Raw genomic sequence first — 20,066 nt, 5'->3', positions numbered from 1 at the left:
ACGGAAGCCATTCCATACCCCTAATCATTTCTGTTGCCCTTTTCTGAACCTTGTCCAATTCTAATATATCTTTTTTTAGATGTTTAAATTATTCGTATTACAGTAGCACCTAAATGGTCAGGACCCCGTTGCGCTAGGTGTCACACAGACTCAGAATAGAAGCTGATCCCTGCCCCAGACAGTTTATAATCTAAAGACAGGACCCACAAGCAGAAAGACACCCAAGAAGCACTGTGTAAATTACAATTTTTCCCAACTCTCTGCCCCTCCATAACAACCCCACCAGCAGCCCCAGTCCAGGTTTCTCAGCCAACCTGCACTCTCATCGTCCACCCAAAAAGCCCTCCACCCACCCCACTGTACTGTGTTCCCACAGAAAGAGATAAACTTTTTCCTTTCCCCAGACTAAAGTTAGACAGCTGCTTCCAGATGCTCCTCCATCTCCCCCGTCGTACCTACAAAATGCCTATGTATATGTAACCCAAAACTCCATTAGGCTGTTTTGCTCTCAGACTTCATGCCTCCTTGTCCTCCTCACCCCTAAACCTGCCCTTCAGTATTACAGCTTGACATGCCCCTTCTTGCCACTGAATAGATTTGCTTCAGATTATTCCCACACCCCCCCGTCACCCTCCCCAATATATTATCTTGCACTTATCGATGCTGGGAAAGGATTTTTCTCCACATTTCTAATCTCTATGTTCCTTTGGATCACACACATCTGTCCTCACTTGAGCTCCCAGCACCTCTTAATTTTGTATCATTTGTGACTGTCATGAACATGCTCTCCACACCCTCTTCACCATCTCTGAGAAACACTCAATAAGACAGAATTTAATAGAGCCCTATAGTACCAACCGGACACCTTCCTGCAATTAGATCCATTGCTATTTATCATTATCCTTTGCTTACCAATCTTCCAGTTTGTAATCCCATGTGACAGTGTCATTTCCAAGCTATTATGAATTAACTTTAATGAGAGACTATCAAATCCTCTGCTAAAATCCCAACGGATTATGTCAAATTAAAGTGATATTTACCCTGACCATCTCTCTCCAAGAGAAACAACAGATACAGAGTTTCAAGGGAAATCTGAAAGGTGCTAGGTCAGAACTTACATTCCAGATATCCCTTGGGGACAGTCACCTTCCTAGATGAGGTGGATAACAAATACACACACACCCCTGTATGAGGGCACCTCTGTGGAATACAGTTGGGAAGGATGTTACATCCCATTGTCTTTCACGCCAATTACAGGAAAATCCAGATTCTCCTTCCCCCCCACTTGCCCCATGAAAAGAGTCACAAGAGAAACAGCACAGACAAATATCCCATAAGGAAAGTGTGAGTTTTCTGCAAAGCAAATCCACATTCACCCACATGAGACTGAGGGGGCACGTGTTTTTGTTCTTAAAAACAGTTCAGGCATTATGTTCTTGGCCCCACAAAATGTGGCATTTGATGTGCCATTGATGAGAGCCAAGTCCACGCTATCACAAAACACAGACCCTACAGGTCTGATATCAAGGTTACACAAAGGGCTCAAACACAGATATGGAGCAGCAATGCAGTTACCCAAGAAGACAGAGCAATTTAGTAGGTAAATAATGGAGCAATGCTACCTAATCTGGGAAAAGCTGGTCTGATGCTACATCAGTGACTATTAAAGGAATCACGATAAACTTATTCCAATGGCATCTGACCCCACCAATCCCGCAAGATATTAGAGAGAAACCTTTGTATGCATACTGGAGATATGTAGGCAGGTATGGAGAAGGGGCACATTCAGAGCTGGTTGGAGCACCCCTATGTCTAGACTTAGTGCTCCAAAACTGTAGGAATGGTTAGGAAAGTCAGGGGCACGGAATTGCTTGCCTCCCCTCTGCTAGTCTTGCTGGCCCTAAAGTTTACCATCACTGCTATTATCCCAGGGAGTTATACCAAGGTGGAACTCCAGAGAGGAACCCCCCCACCCCCCTCCAGGCTTGGCAGGAGTTTGTTATGCTAATGCTCACAGATGATGAAAAACAGGTATATAGTTTTTACTGCATTGCTCCTCTTTCTAATCTAGACATTTAACTGAATGACTCTCACAAAAGCAAAAACCTAAACCACACTAAGCCATTTACTCCAATATAATGCACTGTAGTCTTCTTGGGTTGCTATTACTGCAGGGATCTGTGAGTTATCCACAAGCTCACTGTGTAACAACCGTTTGACTGGTGAGGGCTGGGAACTGTCTCCCCTCCGTTGCTCCCATTATGTCTAGTTTACAAATGTGCTCTTTAAAAGGACATTAGTACAGTAGCTTAAACCTCATCCATTTTAATACAAATTCTTATTTATGTTTCCAATATGCTTGATTTAGAAAAAGAATTTTAAAAATAATTTCCTTTTCATCATCTATGATGACTGTTCACTTTTCCCCTTCCCAAGTTTCTACAGTGAGCCATCAATTTCACTCTTCTTTTCGTCAGTTTCATTTTCTAGAGCTCATGAACTGTCACACTGCAGCAAAGCTTGGGCTGCAAATGCCACATGAAACTCTTTGTTTGGAATTAGTTTTTAAGTTAAATTCAGCAGACCCCCGTTTATCAGATCTTACTGGGACCAGGGCCAGATTGGATCATCAAAAATTCCGATAATCCAGAGAATGGGAGAGTGCAAGGCTGCAGCACCATCTAGTGGCTACATGAGAGATCTCCTACTTCTAGACCTACATGTGCTGGTTGTTCCGTTAATACGGAGAGCTGGATAATGAAGGGTCAGATACATGGGGTTGTACTGTACTCAATATATTTTATAAAGATAAGGACAGTGAGATAATATCTTTTATTGGACCAACTTCTGTTGGTGAAAGAAAAACTTTCACTGTGTAAGCTCCTTTCTCTCACCAAGAGAAGTTGGACCTGAACCACCTTCTCTCTCTACTTTCCTGGGACCAATATGTCTATAACAACACTACATACAATACATTTTATAAGACATTTAAAAAGAAAGCCTACAATTTAGAGCCTGAAACACCTGACAGTGGTCCTTTATTTACAAAGTAAATCTCCCTGGACTATCTTGAATATTATATGTTCATACTGTGTACTACCAGCCTACTATTAAATATATTTCAATTTAAAAGTAGGAATTTACAGAGGTAGAACGTAACTGCCTCATTCAGAATTTGGCCAAAAACCAAAGGATATCACCTCAATCCTTTGTAGATGTTACTTCAGGATTTGTAACGACCTCAAATGGTCAAGACATTGGTTTTGCAACTCATCTGAAAGGCAGCACTGCCAACAGTACAATGACCCTGAGACATTATATATACACTCAGACACTGGTACGGCAGAGACTCAAAGGGAAGCGCACCACCAACGGTGGATCAGTGTCCAGACTGGGCCCCCAGCGAGCCCTAGACAGGCCACCACATTTTCCACGAGAGTAATAATTACATTCTTTCCACCAAGGGGCCTCCTCCAAGCAAGCTCTTCTAATGCCTAGGGATGAACCTGACACCTACTGAATCACCAGCAGCGCTCCGTACAAAGCCCTCAAATCTCTTCAAAGATCTGGAATTCAAATACCAATCCCATGTAACCCTGCTCAGCTTGAGAGTCTGACAGGTAGGAAGGCTGCAGTCCTAGGTCTATGTCACATGCCTGAAAGAATTCAGATTTCCTATTAAAAAAAAAGAACAAAACTGTATGGAAAATTCTGGGAGTTCAGGAGTTGAAAATAATTGTGGTTCCACAGTCAGAGAACTGACTCATTCAGATCTGAGAGCTTCAGCACTTTAGGCTATACGACTATGATTAAGAACCCTAGTGCCTGAGCTGTTTAAATATTTCAGAATGTAGTTTAGCAGTACATGTTGCACAGAGCACACAAAGGTCAGAGGTCAAACATCCAGGGTCTCTAATAACGCTGCACAGAGAGGAGATGTTTAACATCCCTGGGGGAAAATATGGACATTGGTACAGAAGCGTCAGAAGACACTTAAGTCAGCAGTTGGAAAGTGAAAATGAAAATAGGGAAATTTTAGAGAACCAGAAAATGATGAAAGGAAAAACATCCCACCAAATAAATTCAGGGACATGGAAGGCATGCACAGTAGACCGCAGACATCTAACAAGCTACAAGTACTTTGGCATAAGCCTTGTGAAACGTTATCATCATGGCTACCAAGTCTCAAGGATGCCTGTGGCAGATTTGCCTGGTACTGCTGTTCCCCGCTGGAGTCATGTCGCTGGACTGTAACCTGCTTCGTCACCAGCAAAGCAAATTTAACTGGTACAGTCTACAACTGCTGCAAAACATGGGTGGGAAGTTTCCTCTGGAGTGTCTGGAAGACAAGACAGCCTTCCAGTTTCCTGAGAAGATTCTGAAGCCCAAATTTCTACAACAAGCCCAGATGTCTGTCCATGAAATTCTCCAGCAGCTCTTCGGCATCTTTAGCAGGAACCTACCCCAAACTGGCTGGGAAAGAAGAAAAGTGGAGAGGTTCCTAAATGGGCTCGCTCTGCAGACTGAGCGCCTCGAGGCATGCCTACATACAAAGGGAGGGAGCAACATTCTGAGACTGAAGAAATACTTCCAGAGGATCCAAGATTTTCTTAAGGAGAAGAAATACAGCACTTGTGCCTGGGAGATTGTCAGAGAGGAAGGGCAGAGGTGTTTTCAATATATTCATAAGCTCACAGTGAGGATGAAAAACTAGGCGACAAACATTTTACTATGAACATTTGAGAAGTTTGGGTGAAGCAGCGAACTGGGAGCAAGAAACCATCTGACCTCAAGCTTAAACTCTGATACGGACTTTGTGACCCTTTTCAAGTCAACGTATGTGACTCAGTTTGCTATCGGTAAAATGGGGATTATACCATACACTTCAGCGGGTGGGGCTGATTATTTAAAATGCTCTGAAGAGGAAAGAAGCTACAGAACTATATGAATGTACTTCACGTACTGTGTGCGGAGTCTCATCCAAAAGCTAAGAAATATATTAGAGGCTGGACACAGGTGGAGAGGAAAAATATTTTGCAATTGTTATTTTCTTTGTGCATTGTCAAACTTATCCTGATTGTGGGAATGGAGATGGTCACATCTATATTTATTTATTTATATATTTATAACTATTTATATTTTTAAAATAAAAGTATGGCTAAAAAATTGAGGAACTGGTTGGAATGAATGTATTCTGTAGCATAATTAACATCCCTATGCTCTTGTGAGCCTCACATACCTTTTATGAGATGAATGTAACTTGTATTGGTCTAGGGCAGTGACACTCAGCCCTCAGTGGTTCAAGGAGCCAAATTAGCGATTAACATTACCCAAAAGAACCGCAGTAGTGTGAATTCACGGTTTCATTTACTTTATATATATAAAAATATAATTCTCACAGCAAAATGACTGACCAATTACAATTGCTTAACATCGTAAAAGCATCCTGATTGGTTAATTAAATCACACAGTTTTACTATCATGTGCTACAAAGTTGCAGGACACACATTAAAGAGCCGCTTGCAACTTGCGAGCCTCAGTCTGAGTATCACTGGTCTAAGGAAAGACACAGAAGACAGACACAATATGATCTGACTGGAAATAACAGTTTTCAGGAAAACAAAGGTAGGGCAGAAACATAATGGATGGAATTGGAAGCAAAATTAGAGACTTCCTGGGCATCACCAGATCCACAAGGGGTGGAAGATGTGTGACAACTTGCAGACTCGTAACAGGGAAAGATACATCCCAATATCCATCTCAAAAGTCTGAGCAAAGCTAGGAGCCCAACTGGATTTATCTGCAAAGGAGATGAAAAGTCTAGGCAATCTCCTAAACTTCTATCTGGGTAGGACTAAGCAGCACTGGGCCCTTCAAATGTCCAGATTATGAAAATAGGATTCTAGCTGAGAAGGATGATGTTTCGGGAAAAAATACTGCTATGGTAGTAGATGGATAGACTGGTTAAGATAAAAATCTGATGTACCCTTTGGTAGGAACTCAAGATGTGGCATAAAAAGACCGTATCATTAAAGATCATTACATTGGGGGGAAGGGGGGGGAGAGGATCTGCCATCAAGGCTCCAATCTCATCAGCTCCAATCTCATCCTATGAGTCAACATGATGGCAACTAGGAAGGCCCTCTTCACAGATAAATGAAGTAGGGAGCAGGTTGCCATTGGTTCAAATGGAGGTCTCATGAAGTGGTTCAGAACCAGGGTTGAGGTCCAAGGATGGAGTGGGGTGTCTAATGTGGGGGCTAGGTATACCTTGACTGAACTGATGGATCACCCAGATGTCTTCAGATCCAGCAGGTAATCTAGGAGGAGGGAAAGGGGAACCAATCCAGGCTAGAGGTAACAACAACCACACCAGTGAACAAACCTCTTCCGTTGTTGCAGGTAGGTAGTGTGGGCTGATGTTTTCTACTCTTTAACAAACACCAGCTGTACCTCCATAAAGCAGGAAGCCTCTATGCCCCAGAACCACCCAGGAGCCACACCCTGAGGCACAGAACTGCTAGGTTGGGGCAATATGTGCAACCCGCATCATGAGACAGGAGATGAGGCATGGTCAGGAGTTTGACTGACGGACAGACACAGTTGAAGGAGGTAAAGGATGGGCTGTCAGTCATGACCCTGATCGCCTTGCCCCTGATGAGCGGCAGGAAATGGAAGTAAGTGTTCCTGGCTGCCCTGATCGCCAATAGGTTGATGTGGAGACTAGCCTTTTGGTCTGTCCATCTGCCCTGAACCATAAGTGTCTCTAAGTGGGCTCCCCAACATAACAGTTAGAGAGTCACTGATTGGGCTGGGTGACAGAAAGGGACGCTCGCACAGATGTGGAGTTGCTTCTTCCACCAATTTAGGGAGTTCTTTATATGCAAGGGGACCATCACCTGCCTGTCCAAGGTGCGTCTTCAAAGAGTCAGTTGTTCTGAACCAATCCTGGAAGCAGTGGAGGCACAGCCTTGTGTGACTGGCCACAAGGGTGGAAGCTACCATATGGCCCAAGAGTCGAAGACAATTCCTTATTGTGGTCCTCTGAAATGTTCTGCCAGACTTGACAAGATCATAAATCTCTCTAAAGGGAGGTATACTTTGGCTGTCAATGAATCCAAGTACAACCCTATAAACTGTATCCTTTGTACTGGTACCAGCATGGATTTCTTTATTTTAAGCTGAAGGCCCAACACCTGGAACAGAGCAAGAGCCATGTGGGTGGAAGCCAACACTGCCTCAAAGGAGCAGCCGGTGAGTAACCAGTCGTGAAGGTATGGGAAGATCAGGATCACTTCCTGCAGCAGGCAACCACGCCTGCTAGAACCTTCGAAAACATCCTTGAGGCCGAGGAGAGGCTGAAGGAGGGTACTTGATACCGGAAATGATCTCGGCCCATGGCGAATAGTAGGTATTTCCTGTGCGGTGGGCATATAGTTATATGGAAAGTAGGCGTCTTGTAGGTCGAGGGCCAAAAAGCAATCCCCTTCATCCAGTAAAGGAATTATAGTTGCCGGAATCACCAGCCTGAATTTCTGAGGCTTTACAAGCTTGTTCAACAGTCTTCGATCTACAATCAGCCTCCAACCTCTGTCCTTCCTTGACACTAGGAAATATTTTGAATAGAAGGGAAGGGGACCAGTTCTACTGCTCCTGTCAGAGGAGAGAGTCCACCTCTTGCTTCAACAGAAGCTCATGAGAGGGATCCCTGAAGAGGGATGGGAAGGGGAGTGGAAGGGAGAGAGTGACATAAAATGGATGGTATAGCTCAGTGTTATCACCTCCAAGACCCACTAGTCTGTGGTTCCAGGTGAAAATGGACAAGGTAGTCCCCAAAGGGAGAGAAGTGGGCTAAAAGGCCCCACTGTACATCCAAGAGTGGGAGGATTTGAACCCTTGACCAACCTATCAAAACTGCTGTTTAGATGATGCCTGGGTGGTTGTGGAAGGCAGTTGAGCAGCTCTATTCCTCTGAAATCTCTCCTCCTTCCCCTGACTTAGATCGATCTCCCCCGTAGTGTAGACATGGCCTGAGACAAGGAGGCATAAGGCACGTGTGAGAGCTGAAAAGTCACGGCTAGCTAGAAATCTCCAATCAGGGGTTCGAGAAGCACATGTACACCGGAAATGGAGTACCCATAGGAGTGTTACTCGAAGAAGAGCCTTAAGGAATTTACACCTTCTAGGTAATCGCACTGAAAGGAGATACTTGAGCAGCCAGAATACATCAGCAACAGCTTCATCGAAGTAGGACAGCCTCAAGGAAAGCTCTTAAAAATCACCATAAACCGAAGTGGTTTCTGCTGGGCAGAACGACTACTCTGAAAGATTAACTCACAGTGAAAGCAAGCCATCTGGTTCATGTACTTACCATTGGCAGCCTGGATTGGAGCATCTGAAGATCGTCATAACCGTAGATCTGCTTGAAGACAGATAAAAATACAACGACATTGTAACACTTTTCGCAAATATTGGCCTATCTGTGGGTTTTAAGACCGAGATTAATCTAGACCCAGCCGATTTTAAAAACACCAGGCTATCGCAGGTCTTGTACGATCATGTTCTATTTCCAAGGGCTAGCGCAGTTAAAGTTTGGTTGACATGTCAATTACAAACCCTCATTTTCCATCATCATTGGCACTCTGAGATTTGAGGTCTGAAGACTGTGTAGTCAGTACAGTTCTCAAGGGCACACGGTTTACTAGAAACTGAACCACAAGACATTCAGAGCTAGGAGTTAATCAACCCTCTTAACTGCATTGTTTGCTATTACTGCTCCCCGGTACATGGTGCTCCAAGATTCAGTGAACAGGCCTTCAGTTTGCAAGATACAATAGTTCATTTCTAAGTTAGAACTGAGGAATGACTATTCCCTCCCTTCAGTGAAGAAGGAAAAGAACTAGTGGTAGGACAGAGCGTCCAACTGAGGAGACTAGACTATGCAGCCCTGAGATGAAGTCTGTTCCAAGGCATGCTGACATCTATCTGAAAATACGGGTGACAGGACACGTATCTGGTATTGAGCACAGCACACCCAATCTATCCCAGAAAGTCAAACATTTAACTCAGATGATTCTATTTCAACTGAAAGGGCCTAATACTAATCCTACTTAAGTCCCTGGGGAAACTCCCATTTTTCAGTGGAAGCAGAATCAAACCCGTAATCAAGGATTTCCAAAGTCAGTTTTGAATTTAGCAATGAATTGGAAACCTGCACAGTATGAGAATACTTCCCATACCCTTCAGCACCTGGAGCAAGGAGTCCAGGATTCCACAAGCAGCACGTGCCAAAAAAAGACACACGCTGGCATAGACAGTGGCAGGTCTGGAGGACCCTTTGGCACCAAGGAGTTAAGTAATCTAGGGCAGGTACAATGAAGTTGCTTACTGGGTAGGCAGGCAGGAGTCCTCCAGGTCCCACAATATACTGGTTATGCAACAAGGGTGGTACACCTTGGGGCAGGTTGGGGGGAGCTTTGCCTGTAGAATCAAAATACAAAAATTTTAACAAGCCTCATAAACTAAAGGCTTCAGCCCTGAGACAAGTTTGCTGGCCTGCCCTGAAGGCTGAACTATCACAGTGTCTAGACAGCAGAGATTTGCTAAAGAGGAATGGTGAATAAAAACTGGAAGCTAACAATACCTGAAAGAGGGCCTGAACACTATAACAGACACCTTGCTAGCTAAGGGACTGGACATACGAAGAGATAAAGATCCTACATGAGCTCAGAGGTACAGAACATGGTCCCAATCCCAAAGATCAGTCTGGGTTTGGTGGATTAGTTCTCAGGTTAGTAGGAGTCTGAAATGATGGAAAGGGTTATGGACCCATTGCTCCCTCCCCTAGTCCCTTTTCAGAGGAAGAGTCCAGGCCTCATTCTCACTGCAACAGATAGCAATCTCTCTGCTGTCAATACATTCCCCACCCCCCCAAACCCACACAATCGGCTGGAAATCACTTGTCATCAACATCATATCATCATAATAGCTCTCTTTTGTGGGTACTTCTGGCTTCAGCTATAGCTAGGAAGAGCGAAGAGGAGAGGTCATAATGCGGCTTGGATCTCATGCTATGAAGCAGGGCTGTGCTGAGGACCATGGGGGGAGTAATGCACTTTGTCTGGCCAGTCATTAGAATCTCCACTGGCAGTACAAGTGGAAGGGGAAGAGAGAAACACCTGTGCATATGATTCAGGCAGAATGTCCCGTTCCTTCACCTAAGGGATATGCCGACCCATCACATTTCCTTTTGGCAGCTAAAGCGGACTACAAAGCCAGCAGTGAACTTCAGTACTGCTTCCATTTAAGCACAAGACAACTCATCTCCCTTCTCTGAGAAAGACAAATCTTGCCACCACCACACAAAATGAATAGCCCTGGCAGTTTCGGGTATTCTTTTTCCCAGCAGAGCCATTTGCAGTGGCATGGGCAACACATGAATCCAGAGCCTCCTCTCCGCAGTTGCCAAGGCAGCAGTGCTTTGGCATGGGGTAATGAAGGCTGGAATTGCAGTGGATTCTGACACTGCCACATGAACTTGGACTGCAGGGGGAGAGCGAGAAGTAAAAGCTAATGTGAATAAAGCCAAGAGCTGATCATGTTGCTTAGTTTGCAAACCAATTCTCTACAGGTCCACATTTACTAAATCAGGAGCAGCTCTGGTTATTATCTATAAAGCTTTCTGAAGATGGAACATGCTACATAAATGCTAATCATTACCCATCAAATATTCCCAACACATAAAAGCAGGCAACTTTATTTCATAGGCCAGCAAGTAAAGCATGCTGAAAAATGCAAGTCTTTAAAGAGTGTATATTTCTTAGCGTAGTTATTGCTGGCGTGGTGCTCAACTGACAACCCTGCAGACTGAAGTCCTCTGTCTATTCATGTGATTTGTTAATATTGCGAACCTGAAGACACTAAGGGAGCTGCCCGTGTAGAAGCAGCTGGCATAGACACACTGGTAACGCTCAGGCCAAGGCTGTTTGTAGTGTTCATACTGCTTGCCATGCTGACAACCGAGGATGTGGTGCTAGTGGCTGAGGTTGAAGCAGTTGAAAAGGTTGTTGAGGGCTGGAGTGAAGCTGTGCTCTCAACACTGGTGTGCTAGAAAGGAGACAAAAAGAATGGGGATCACAGAGCAGACAAACCACACTGCGAAACACCTGAGTAAAACCACCACCCGACCTTGTAGATAGCAGCAGCATGTGCAAGAGAATCCTAGCGTTATCATCCGTTTTATACACATACTCAACAAGGAACAGTGAGCCAAAGGCTATAAATCCATTAAGAGGTTCTATAAACCTACACCATGAGAATGAAATGCAAGTTACCAGGCCTGAGTTGGAACTTGGAATTATATATCTGTGGTTTGGTTGTTTTTTTTATTGTGTTAAATATGGTCATTTTGGCTCTCAACAGAATGATCCTTTAACTTAGATAAGGTCACACTTGTGTTATCTTTGCAAGCTTGTCATGGGGTTTATCTAAGGAAAAGGATATTTGCTTTAAAGGGCACATGCTAATAGAATTTCTTCAGGCCACTTGCAGAAATTAAAAGAGAAATACAAACTTAAAAACCGTAATGCCCTTAGTGGTAATGGAGATGTGTTAAACTGATATGCAAGCCAGATAGGGTACTGCTTGCAGCATAGTGCCAGAGAGCAATATAAGTGCCATAATGGCAAAGCTAAAGCTCAGCAAAGAATGGGAAGAGGGAACGTTCTGCTAAGTAAGAGATTTCAATGTACAGTAAAAGCTGTTTTATCTGGCACTTCAACTGGAAAGCTCTATAAACCAGCATTTCTGATATTTATTGAAACACCGGTTTATAGTCCGGTTGGCGCAGGGCTGGCAGGAGGTTGGGGTGCGAGGGGGGTGCGGAGCGCGGGCTCTGGGAGGGAGTTTGGATGTGGGAGGGGACTTGGGGCGTGGATCTGTGGGCCGCTCACCTTGGGTGGCTCCCTGCAGGCGGCGACCTCTCCTGGCTGCTCCTAGGCGGAAGCGCTCCTAGGCAGCTCTACGCCTGGCGCTGCCCCCACAGCTCCCATTGTCCGTGGTTCCCAGCCAATGGGAGGTGCAGAGCCAGCGCTCGGGGTGGGGCCAGGGCAGCCCCCAGAGCTGTCTGCCGTGCCTCCGCCTAGGAGCAGCCACGACAGGTCGCCACTTGCGGGGAGATGCCTGAGGTAAGCGGCCCACGGATCTGGTGCCCCACACCTCCTCCTGCACCCCAAGCCCCCTCCCACACACAAGCCCCCTCCCAGAGCCCATGCTCCACACCCTATCTTGTGCCCCCAGACTTGCACCCTCTCCCGCACCCGAACTCTCTCCCTCTTAGTTAACCGGCATTTTTCACTAACGGGCACCCCCCACTCTCCCAACATGCCAGATAAAACAGCTTTTACTGTACTTGCCGACTAGGGGTGATGTAATGGTTTCTAACACACTTACTGGAGTGCGACATATACTGAACCCATACAAAAAAGCCCTGTACTAACCATAACCAATCCATGCGCCATTTTGGAGTTGCATACAGAGGGGCAGCCCACCACAGAACAAGACAGCAACCGTCTTTCTATTCAGCTCTAGTAGCACCACATTTATTCAATACTGCTTGTCTTGTTACCGGAAACAAACTGACATCTGCAGATGACAGTAATACTCATGCAACGCATTCCAGAATCATGTATTACATGGTGCTCTTCATACACCTCAGACCATGTCATTTGCACACTGCCTGCTAACTCAACTCCACCAAGGTTAGTAATAACATTCAAAACTTCGGAGCAGCTTCAAACAGCCACTTTTTAATGTAACTCGTGACAAAAATCTCTCTCTATTCCCTTATGTGGAAGTTTCCTCTGGGGTTACATTTGTCTGAGGGGCAGGATGGGCAAAATTCAGTGCTAGACCACTGACAGCTTTAATGTCCAATCAATCATGAGCCATCAGCAATAGAGACAAGATCTTTATACCACTAGTGAGCTGGGAAATTCCCCCTCTTCCCTAGTGAGATAAAGCACTTGTCTCAGTCCCTCGTGGGTGGTAACACTTTAAAAAGGCATTGTGACACTGGCAGACCAGGTGTCACCTCATGCCTAGGCCCAACCAAACACTGATGAATGCATAGCTGGAAACCAGTCTGGCTCACCTGTGTGTTAGTGTTATTAAAATAGGTATTAGATTTATAAAAATACGTTTAGTGTTTAGACTTTATGAAAAGCATGTAGGATGTTGCATGTATTAATCTCACTTAATATAACCTAATAACATGGGGTACAAATGTTAAGTGTTTGCACTGTAAACCTCTAACTGTGTAACTCACCAAACAGGAAAGAAGCATTAACTAATGTAAAGGCTGGCTTCCTATAGAAGGTATTAGGTCCTGTACACAAGAAGGCTCACTGAAACCAAATGCGCCACTGTGAAACATCAAAGGACAAAGACTTTGCTAAGTGCATTCCTCCTCCCACCCCCATGAAGACGAGACGTGTGCATGAGTTCATCCCATCAGCTTGAACTCTGGGAGGAAGGGAATAAAAATCCCTGACATGAAGAAACTGGTCTTTTATGCTGGTTGGACTCTGAGGGGCAAGGAATACTAATCAGAAGCAAAAGATCCCCAGTGCTTGGCGTGGGTTAGCCCGGAAGGACTTATAGACCTTGCTTATAATAGGAGCTTCTATCACCTTTTGGAACTTAATACCAACTCATTTGTGTGTATGTTTACCTGCTTTAACCTTGTAAATAACTCATTTATTTTTCTTAAGTGTATTATTATAGGATTGGCTACAAGTGTTATCTTTGGTATAGAACTTAAAGTGCAATTGACTTGGGTAAGTCCCCTTTGGGACTGGGAGCAACCTAAATATTGTTATTTTTGGTGTAAAGGACCATCTCTCACAAAGGCACGCTTGCATGGGTGGCAAGACACACCAGAGTACCCAAGGGGACTGTCGGTGACTCCATGTTAAGGCTGTAACAGTGCTTTAGGAGTTTACACTTGATACTTTGTTGGTGAAATCTAAGGATAGAATTCACAACCAGTTTGAGATTTGTGCCCTGCTTCTTAGCAGTCTGCCCTGAGACTGGTCCCACTCCAGACAGCTTGACAGGCATCTTAAACTTTTATCAGGAAAGCTGACTGCAGATTTAATGAGACAAGGTGTGTGAGGTGATATCTTTTATTGGAACAACTACTGTTGGTGAGAGAGACCAGCTTTTGAGCTTACACAGAGCTCTTCTTCCGGTCTGGGAAACGTACTCAGAGTGTCACAGCTAAATGCAAAGCGGAACAGATTGTTTAGCATCAGTAGAGAACACATTTCAACACTGCAGACAACAATGTAGACTAAATAGCTGTTATGATGCAAACGGGACTTACCGCATGTGAGGTGCTCGCAGACAGCACTGCAGCAGAGGAGAGGCTGCTCTGATGATTGGAGAGGGAACTAGAAAGACAAATTTTAAAGGGTTAATCAATAAAACTAAACTAAACAGACTAATCATCCTGCAATTTCTCACAACTGAACATTATAAAAGCATTTAAAAATACTTCTTAATGTTTTAGTGTTTTATTTTAGCACTAAAAAGAAGTTATTGAGATATATAGAAAACCAGTTCTGGAATCAAAAGCAACACAAAGTCAAAGGTCTTCTTACAATGGAGAATGGCAATTAACTACTCTCCTCTCAGTGTTATAAGAAAGCCATTGTGACTGACATGAAAACATTGCTCATTAGAGTTTGTAAATTTCTCATGTTTTAAATGAGTAAAAGTTTCTTATGGGGTTGCGAAAGCAATGACTACAAGCCATTTATAAGAAGAAATAGAATCCCTTCTGAATTCAGCTGCATAATACTGACCCCACTAATGAACATTCCAGAGTATTAACACTACAAGCCTGCTAACGGTCTCAACCCCTTCAGGAAAACAGGGATCAAAAAAGTGTAGATTAAAAAGGGTGAAGTAAAAGCAGGAAGAACATTTGTCACTTAGAACACCGAAAGGGAATTCCAGCATCAAACTGAAATCACACCATCGAGCCCCCAAATCCATTTTAATCACTCACAATATGCATACATAACACTACAGATCTTCTATTGTTATCTGTAGTGTTGTTCTACCCATACTAGTCCCAGGATTCGAGAGACACAGTGTGGGTGAGGTAATATCTTTTATTGGACCAACCTCTGAAGAGCAGCTCTATGGAACTTGGAAGTTTGTCTCTTTCACCAACAGAAATTGGTCCAATAAGATATTACCTCACCCACCTTGTCGCTCTTATATAAAAAAATTCCAATTACATTTTAAAATATTCAAACACAGTAAAACTCTGGGAGTCAGGGCATGTTAAAGTGTCCATTACACAGAATATTCACTATAGAAATTCTAGGTAGAAACAGTGAGAAGATAAAGGGAAGAGTAGCAAAGGAAGAGTAGTTCAAATAAAAATAAAAAAGACTAAACAATAGGAGTTTGCATGTATCTGTATGTCATGTAGACTCTTCAAGCTAGGATTCAGGAGCAACTTCTGTGCTCTCAAACCTTCACTGCTTTAGGCAGGTCTCCACTTTCTGAATTTAAAACACAAACCTGATTGCCAAAGTACACTCTTCATTTAATCAGATGATTTAAAGACCTAAATCCCTCATCTTGTTTACAAAGGAAAAGCCTCATATCTCCTGAGAGATGTAGAATCATAAAGGACAGAACTCAGCTTTGAAATAACAAAGGATCAGCTCCTTTTGCAACAGTAAGGAGCTTGTTTCTCACCATCCAGTTCACATACATTAGGACAGTTCTCAGAGGGAGACTTACTCCTCAGAAATCTCCTAGCAGAAATGAAAAAAGCAAGCCACATTCTTCCTGCTAGATGTGAATCTTCTGATGCCTCAGCAGAAGGAATACGGTCTTCCCAGTTCCTACATTTTCAGGCAAGCCAGCCATTCTCAAACTCCTAACCCTAACTTTTTAAATCAACTCTCGTTTCTTGTACTGCATTGTTTTGCTTTTCTCGTCCTTGAGTTAGGCTATCCCCCCACATCCAGCACAACTCAGCTAGTTTATCTTCAAGCTCCTTTAAATCTCTGGGGAAAAGGCTTAAAGTTTTTCTAAATAGTGGAAATGGACTCTTGTAGAGATTCTACTTTTAGGGAGTAAATTCATTCTTCCTACAACTGCTTGTTTTCAATCAAGGAGTCCCACCTCCAGGATTATAGTGCTAACAGCGACACCAGCACCAGATTTCAGCAGCAGTCCTGTAAAAGCCTTCTTGGCAGGTGTCTAAAGCTTATTTTTAAGCATTTTAAATGACCAACAGCTTCACCTTTCCTCCCACCCCAAAACTAATACCACCGCAGCAAAATAAGGAGCAGACAAAATGCAACCACCACAAACAAAGCCAACCACCCAGAAGAGTAAAGCAGCTCAGAACCAGGTCTGCTCACACTCACACGTCTATACGCTCCCTTCAGAATTCTGGCATTAAGAAAGCCCCATTCACGTCAATGAGAGACAGGAGGACAAGTGTCCTGACCATGATTAAATACAGGCATTTTCTTTGGAGATGCACCAGTGGTGTTTATAACCAGACTGAAAGTTAATTGTGTCAGACAGTTCCTAATTCAGGACCAAGCCCTTTGGTGCATGTCCAGGAGGAGGACCAGCACACACCTCTGCCGCTTTACAGACCAATTTCACTAAGACTTTTAGTGCCTCTCTCTCCTGCAGCCATCAGGATGAGGAGACACTGTGGCAGAAGGAGGGAAATGGTTCAGTCATGCACAGGTAGTTTTCGAAATGCACATTCCCCCGACACTTTGATTCATCGGGGTCCACTACTGAAAAGACTCAGACTCAAGAGCTGTCTGCACATGCAAGTCAGATATGTGCTTGGAAATGAGGCATCACTGTCTTTTCAGGTTACTCCAAGTCTGTCCCACATTATGCACACACCAACCCAAATTTCTAGCAAGGCGCCTCACTCATTGTTTGTGAAGCGCTTTGGATCCTTTTTGGATGAAAGGTGGTACAGCAAAAACATGAGAGATCAAGTCTCGGGTGAAAGGAATAATTCCAATTACTTGAGGCATTTAAGACTTCACTCAACACTGGCTGTCCAGTAGGGCACAACCATGCACTAGCTGGGAGATGGACAAGACCCATTAGGTCCTGGCTCAATCCATTGCTAAATTCAAGAAATAAAGTGCAGAGGTCAAACAGCATAAGTAGTTTATATAATAAATATAGACTCACGAGGACACCTGTTCAAGAAAGAATCTTTAATAATGTGCAGTGGGAAGCAAACAGCTGGCACAGAAGAGCTGAGTGGTGATGGACTGATCTTCCCAGAGCTTCAATCTGACATTTCCTCAAGGTAACATCTTAGCAAGAAGCACTCGGAACCACTCAGCCCTCAGTCCCAATGTAGGCATTTTTTTTACTTTAAATGTGTGACAATCAAGGATTTAAACATCTACAACATTTTAAAATGGTCAGAAAGCAACTGCTAAAGAATTGAATTTTTATAGGCTAAACCACTGGCCAGATTAATAGCTGGTGCTGTGGATAAGGTGGCAGAAACACCAAATGAAGATGTGTGTGTCTCATTTGGAATCCATTATAGGCTACACTGAAGCAGCAGATCCTTAAATACAATATTGCTGCTAAATCTATGAGACTCCAAGCACAGAGATCTGTGGGCACAGTACCACCGATATGTAGCATGTGGTTCATATATTCCAACCAGAAACATTATCCTGGATCTCTTATGAATACCTGTCCTAGTTCAGGTTAAAACAAGAGAGGGGACCGCATTTATCTGGAGTCACCTTGTACACTGACCCATTTCTATCCTGCGCACACTGCCACTAATCCCAAATTCAACCCGTTTTCCTTTGTCCTCCTACTGTACCTGCTTAACTGGGAGAGTGAGCTGCTGGCCAAGTCACTGGACTGGGGCAAGCTGGGTAACGCTGCTGTGTGCTGTGGAGCTGAAGGCAGAAGCGAAGCAGTGGAGGACGCTGTGCTAGGCAGAGACCCCGCAGCAGGAAGCGAGGGAGAGGTTTCTGTCTTAGACGTTGGAACTGATGAAGTAGCTGCAAGTTAGAAAAAGCCAATCAGAAAGGAATTCCAGCACACACAACACCACGTATTTGATTCGGGAACAAAGAGACTTTAAGGCAAGGCAGCACATTCCAGTCAATTTACCAATGTGTGATGAATTGGTGCTGATGACTTAGTGACCCGCAGGCACTGGTAAAGCCATGCCATCTGTTACTTTCCTTTGACAGGTCTATGATTTTCACTAGTAGATTTTTAGTGAGTGAGATTCCTTTGTTTACTTATCTATTGTCACTTTTTTTTTGCCCACTGGTCTGTCACTCCCCCTCTGAATCTCCTGCATTGATTCCAATCTTCTTCCACATCAATTTTGAACTCCTCATCCTCACTTTCAAGGCCCTTCCCAACCTTTGCCTACATCTCTGTTCCTCTCCTAACTGCCCCACTTCCACCCTATGCTCTACCAACACAGCATGTCTTGATAATCCCATGGCGATCTCCTCTTACAACCCTGTGCTTTTGCCCATGCCCGGAACATCATCCACAACCCTGATGTAGTCTATTCCTCATGGTATTTCCTCAAGGCTCACTTATTTTGGGTAGATGACCTCCATTCTCGCCCTCTTTATAGGGTTTTTCACACTCAGATTTCCAGCACAATGGCTTTACTAGTCAAGAATGAAGAACTGCTAGCTGTAAAAAACTGCAGACACCAAGTCCAATAGAAAATAATAAAGGAGCTAATGGCTTGTATGCAACTAAGGTGACACTCTGTGCATCTTTCAATTCCCTTTTCTTCCTCCCCCATATCACTCTGCTCTTCTGGTTACACCTAGTCTAACTTGAAGCGTAAGCGTGACAAGGGTCTGTTGTATTTGCCTGTAAAGCTCCAGGCACATCTATGACGCTGTAGAAATAAAAAAATAATTTAATCTATTTGTAAACAAGAACAAGACACTGTTTTGATACTCCTCAAGTGAGTTTTGGACAGACAAACACAGTACGTACAACTTACTGGTTCAGAGTAGCAAGGAAGTACATCCCTTTAATAAATGGTTTAGAAGTATTTGGGAAGTGCTGACAATGAAACAAAACAAGCTACAATCAAACATAACACCCTTTCATTGAGCACTTTTGGTGACCCAAACAGATGACTAATATGGCCTTGTTTTACTCATCCTAGAGACATGGAAAATGCTGAGAATGAACTGTTCTACTACAAATCAATTAAAAGTCACCTACTTATTACAAGTGCACCTTTCCCGGGGATCACTCCATTGTATTGTTAAGCTGGAGGATTCTAGGACACTAATGTAATTATCCAGTTAAATCCATGCCATTGTGGTGTGATGTCCCATGAAGCACTTCAATTACAACATGGAAATTCAGAAGTTCTCAAACTCCTTGCTGAAATTCACAAGCAGGTACACTGAACAGCCATTTGCCACTAAGATTCAGAAGGCCAGTTACTCCTTTCATGCAGCTCCATCTTTTTATACCTCATGGTTTCAGTGACTATGCCCCAACGAGTTAACTATTAACTGGTATGCAAAATACAAGAGGGATGAAAAGACTCAGTCTTAAGAGTGTCCACAGTACAATTCGGATATGTGCTTGGAAGTTAAGCATCATCGTCTTTCCATGTTAGCTGTTTTGTTGTAGCTCTGAGACCCCCAGTTAGGATCAGGCCCTCCCACTGTGTTAGGTGTTACATAAACAAATATGAACAGTAACTCCCTCGAGAATTTGCATTCTGAAACCAAGCACAATGAGTATGAGAAACAAAGAGAGGGAAGGGAGGATGAGGGTGATGAAAATAAAAGCATGTAGTGATATAGGGAGCAACTGCACTACTTGATGGTTCATGAAAATGCCATTTAAAAAAATAAAACTAGCTGGTCCTGACAGACACACAAGCCATTGCTGACTGACTGAATTCTTGTGAGGGTCAAAGCAGAAATGGGTCTTGAGGAGGGAATCTGAAGGAGGAGGTAATGACTATC

The 20,066-nt window shown here is 43.7% G+C and overlaps 2 protein-coding genes and 2 non-coding genes across 7 annotated transcripts in view; 1 reads left to right on the top strand and 3 right to left on the bottom strand.

Annotated features, from left to right (window-relative positions):
• The window catches only part of UBAP2 (ubiquitin associated protein 2), a 130,862-nt gene that overhangs the window by 10,300 nt on the left and 100,496 nt on the right, over positions 1 to 20,066 (bottom strand). For 2 of the 4 annotated variants that reach the window (XM_074952280.1, XM_074952283.1), the window contains exons 18-22: positions 17,915 to 18,098; positions 14,384 to 14,450; positions 10,911 to 11,106; positions 9,389 to 9,480; positions 8,372 to 8,422 (exon numbers count right to left, since the gene is read on the bottom strand). In XM_074952280.1, the coding sequence (XP_074808381.1) occupies positions 8,372 to 8,422; positions 9,389 to 9,480; positions 10,911 to 11,106; positions 14,384 to 14,450; positions 17,915 to 18,098 (590 nt within the window). The remainder of the gene's footprint in view (positions 1 to 8,371; positions 8,423 to 9,388; positions 9,481 to 10,910; positions 11,107 to 14,383; positions 14,451 to 17,914; positions 18,099 to 20,066) is intronic. The other 2 variants (XM_074952281.1, XM_074952282.1) reach the window with 1 other exon arrangement.
• On the top strand, positions 3,023 to 4,914 carry LOC141988043 (interferon beta-like). Its single transcript, XM_074953877.1, has one exon. It carries the CDS (start codon positions 4,172 to 4,174, stop codon positions 4,712 to 4,714), a length of 543 nt encoding a protein of 180 aa, XP_074809978.1. The 5' UTR covers positions 3,023 to 4,171; the 3' UTR covers positions 4,715 to 4,914.
• On the bottom strand, positions 16,841 to 16,923 carry LOC141988330 (small nucleolar RNA SNORD121A). The gene has a single exon (XR_012639749.1). It is a non-coding gene; the product is annotated as a small nucleolar RNA SNORD121A (small nucleolar RNA).
• LOC141988331 (small nucleolar RNA SNORD121A) lies at positions 19,627 to 19,707 on the bottom strand. Its single transcript, XR_012639750.1, has one exon. It is a non-coding gene; the product is annotated as a small nucleolar RNA SNORD121A (small nucleolar RNA).

The sequence above is a fragment of the Natator depressus genome, chromosome 5 (assembly GCF_965152275.1).
Source record: "Natator depressus isolate rNatDep1 chromosome 5, rNatDep2.hap1, whole genome shotgun sequence".
NCBI classification, from domain to species: domain Eukaryota; kingdom Metazoa; phylum Chordata; order Testudines; family Cheloniidae; genus Natator; species Natator depressus.
The sequence above is the reverse complement of the archived record's forward strand: the minus strand, read 5'-3'. Positions and strand labels throughout refer to the sequence as shown.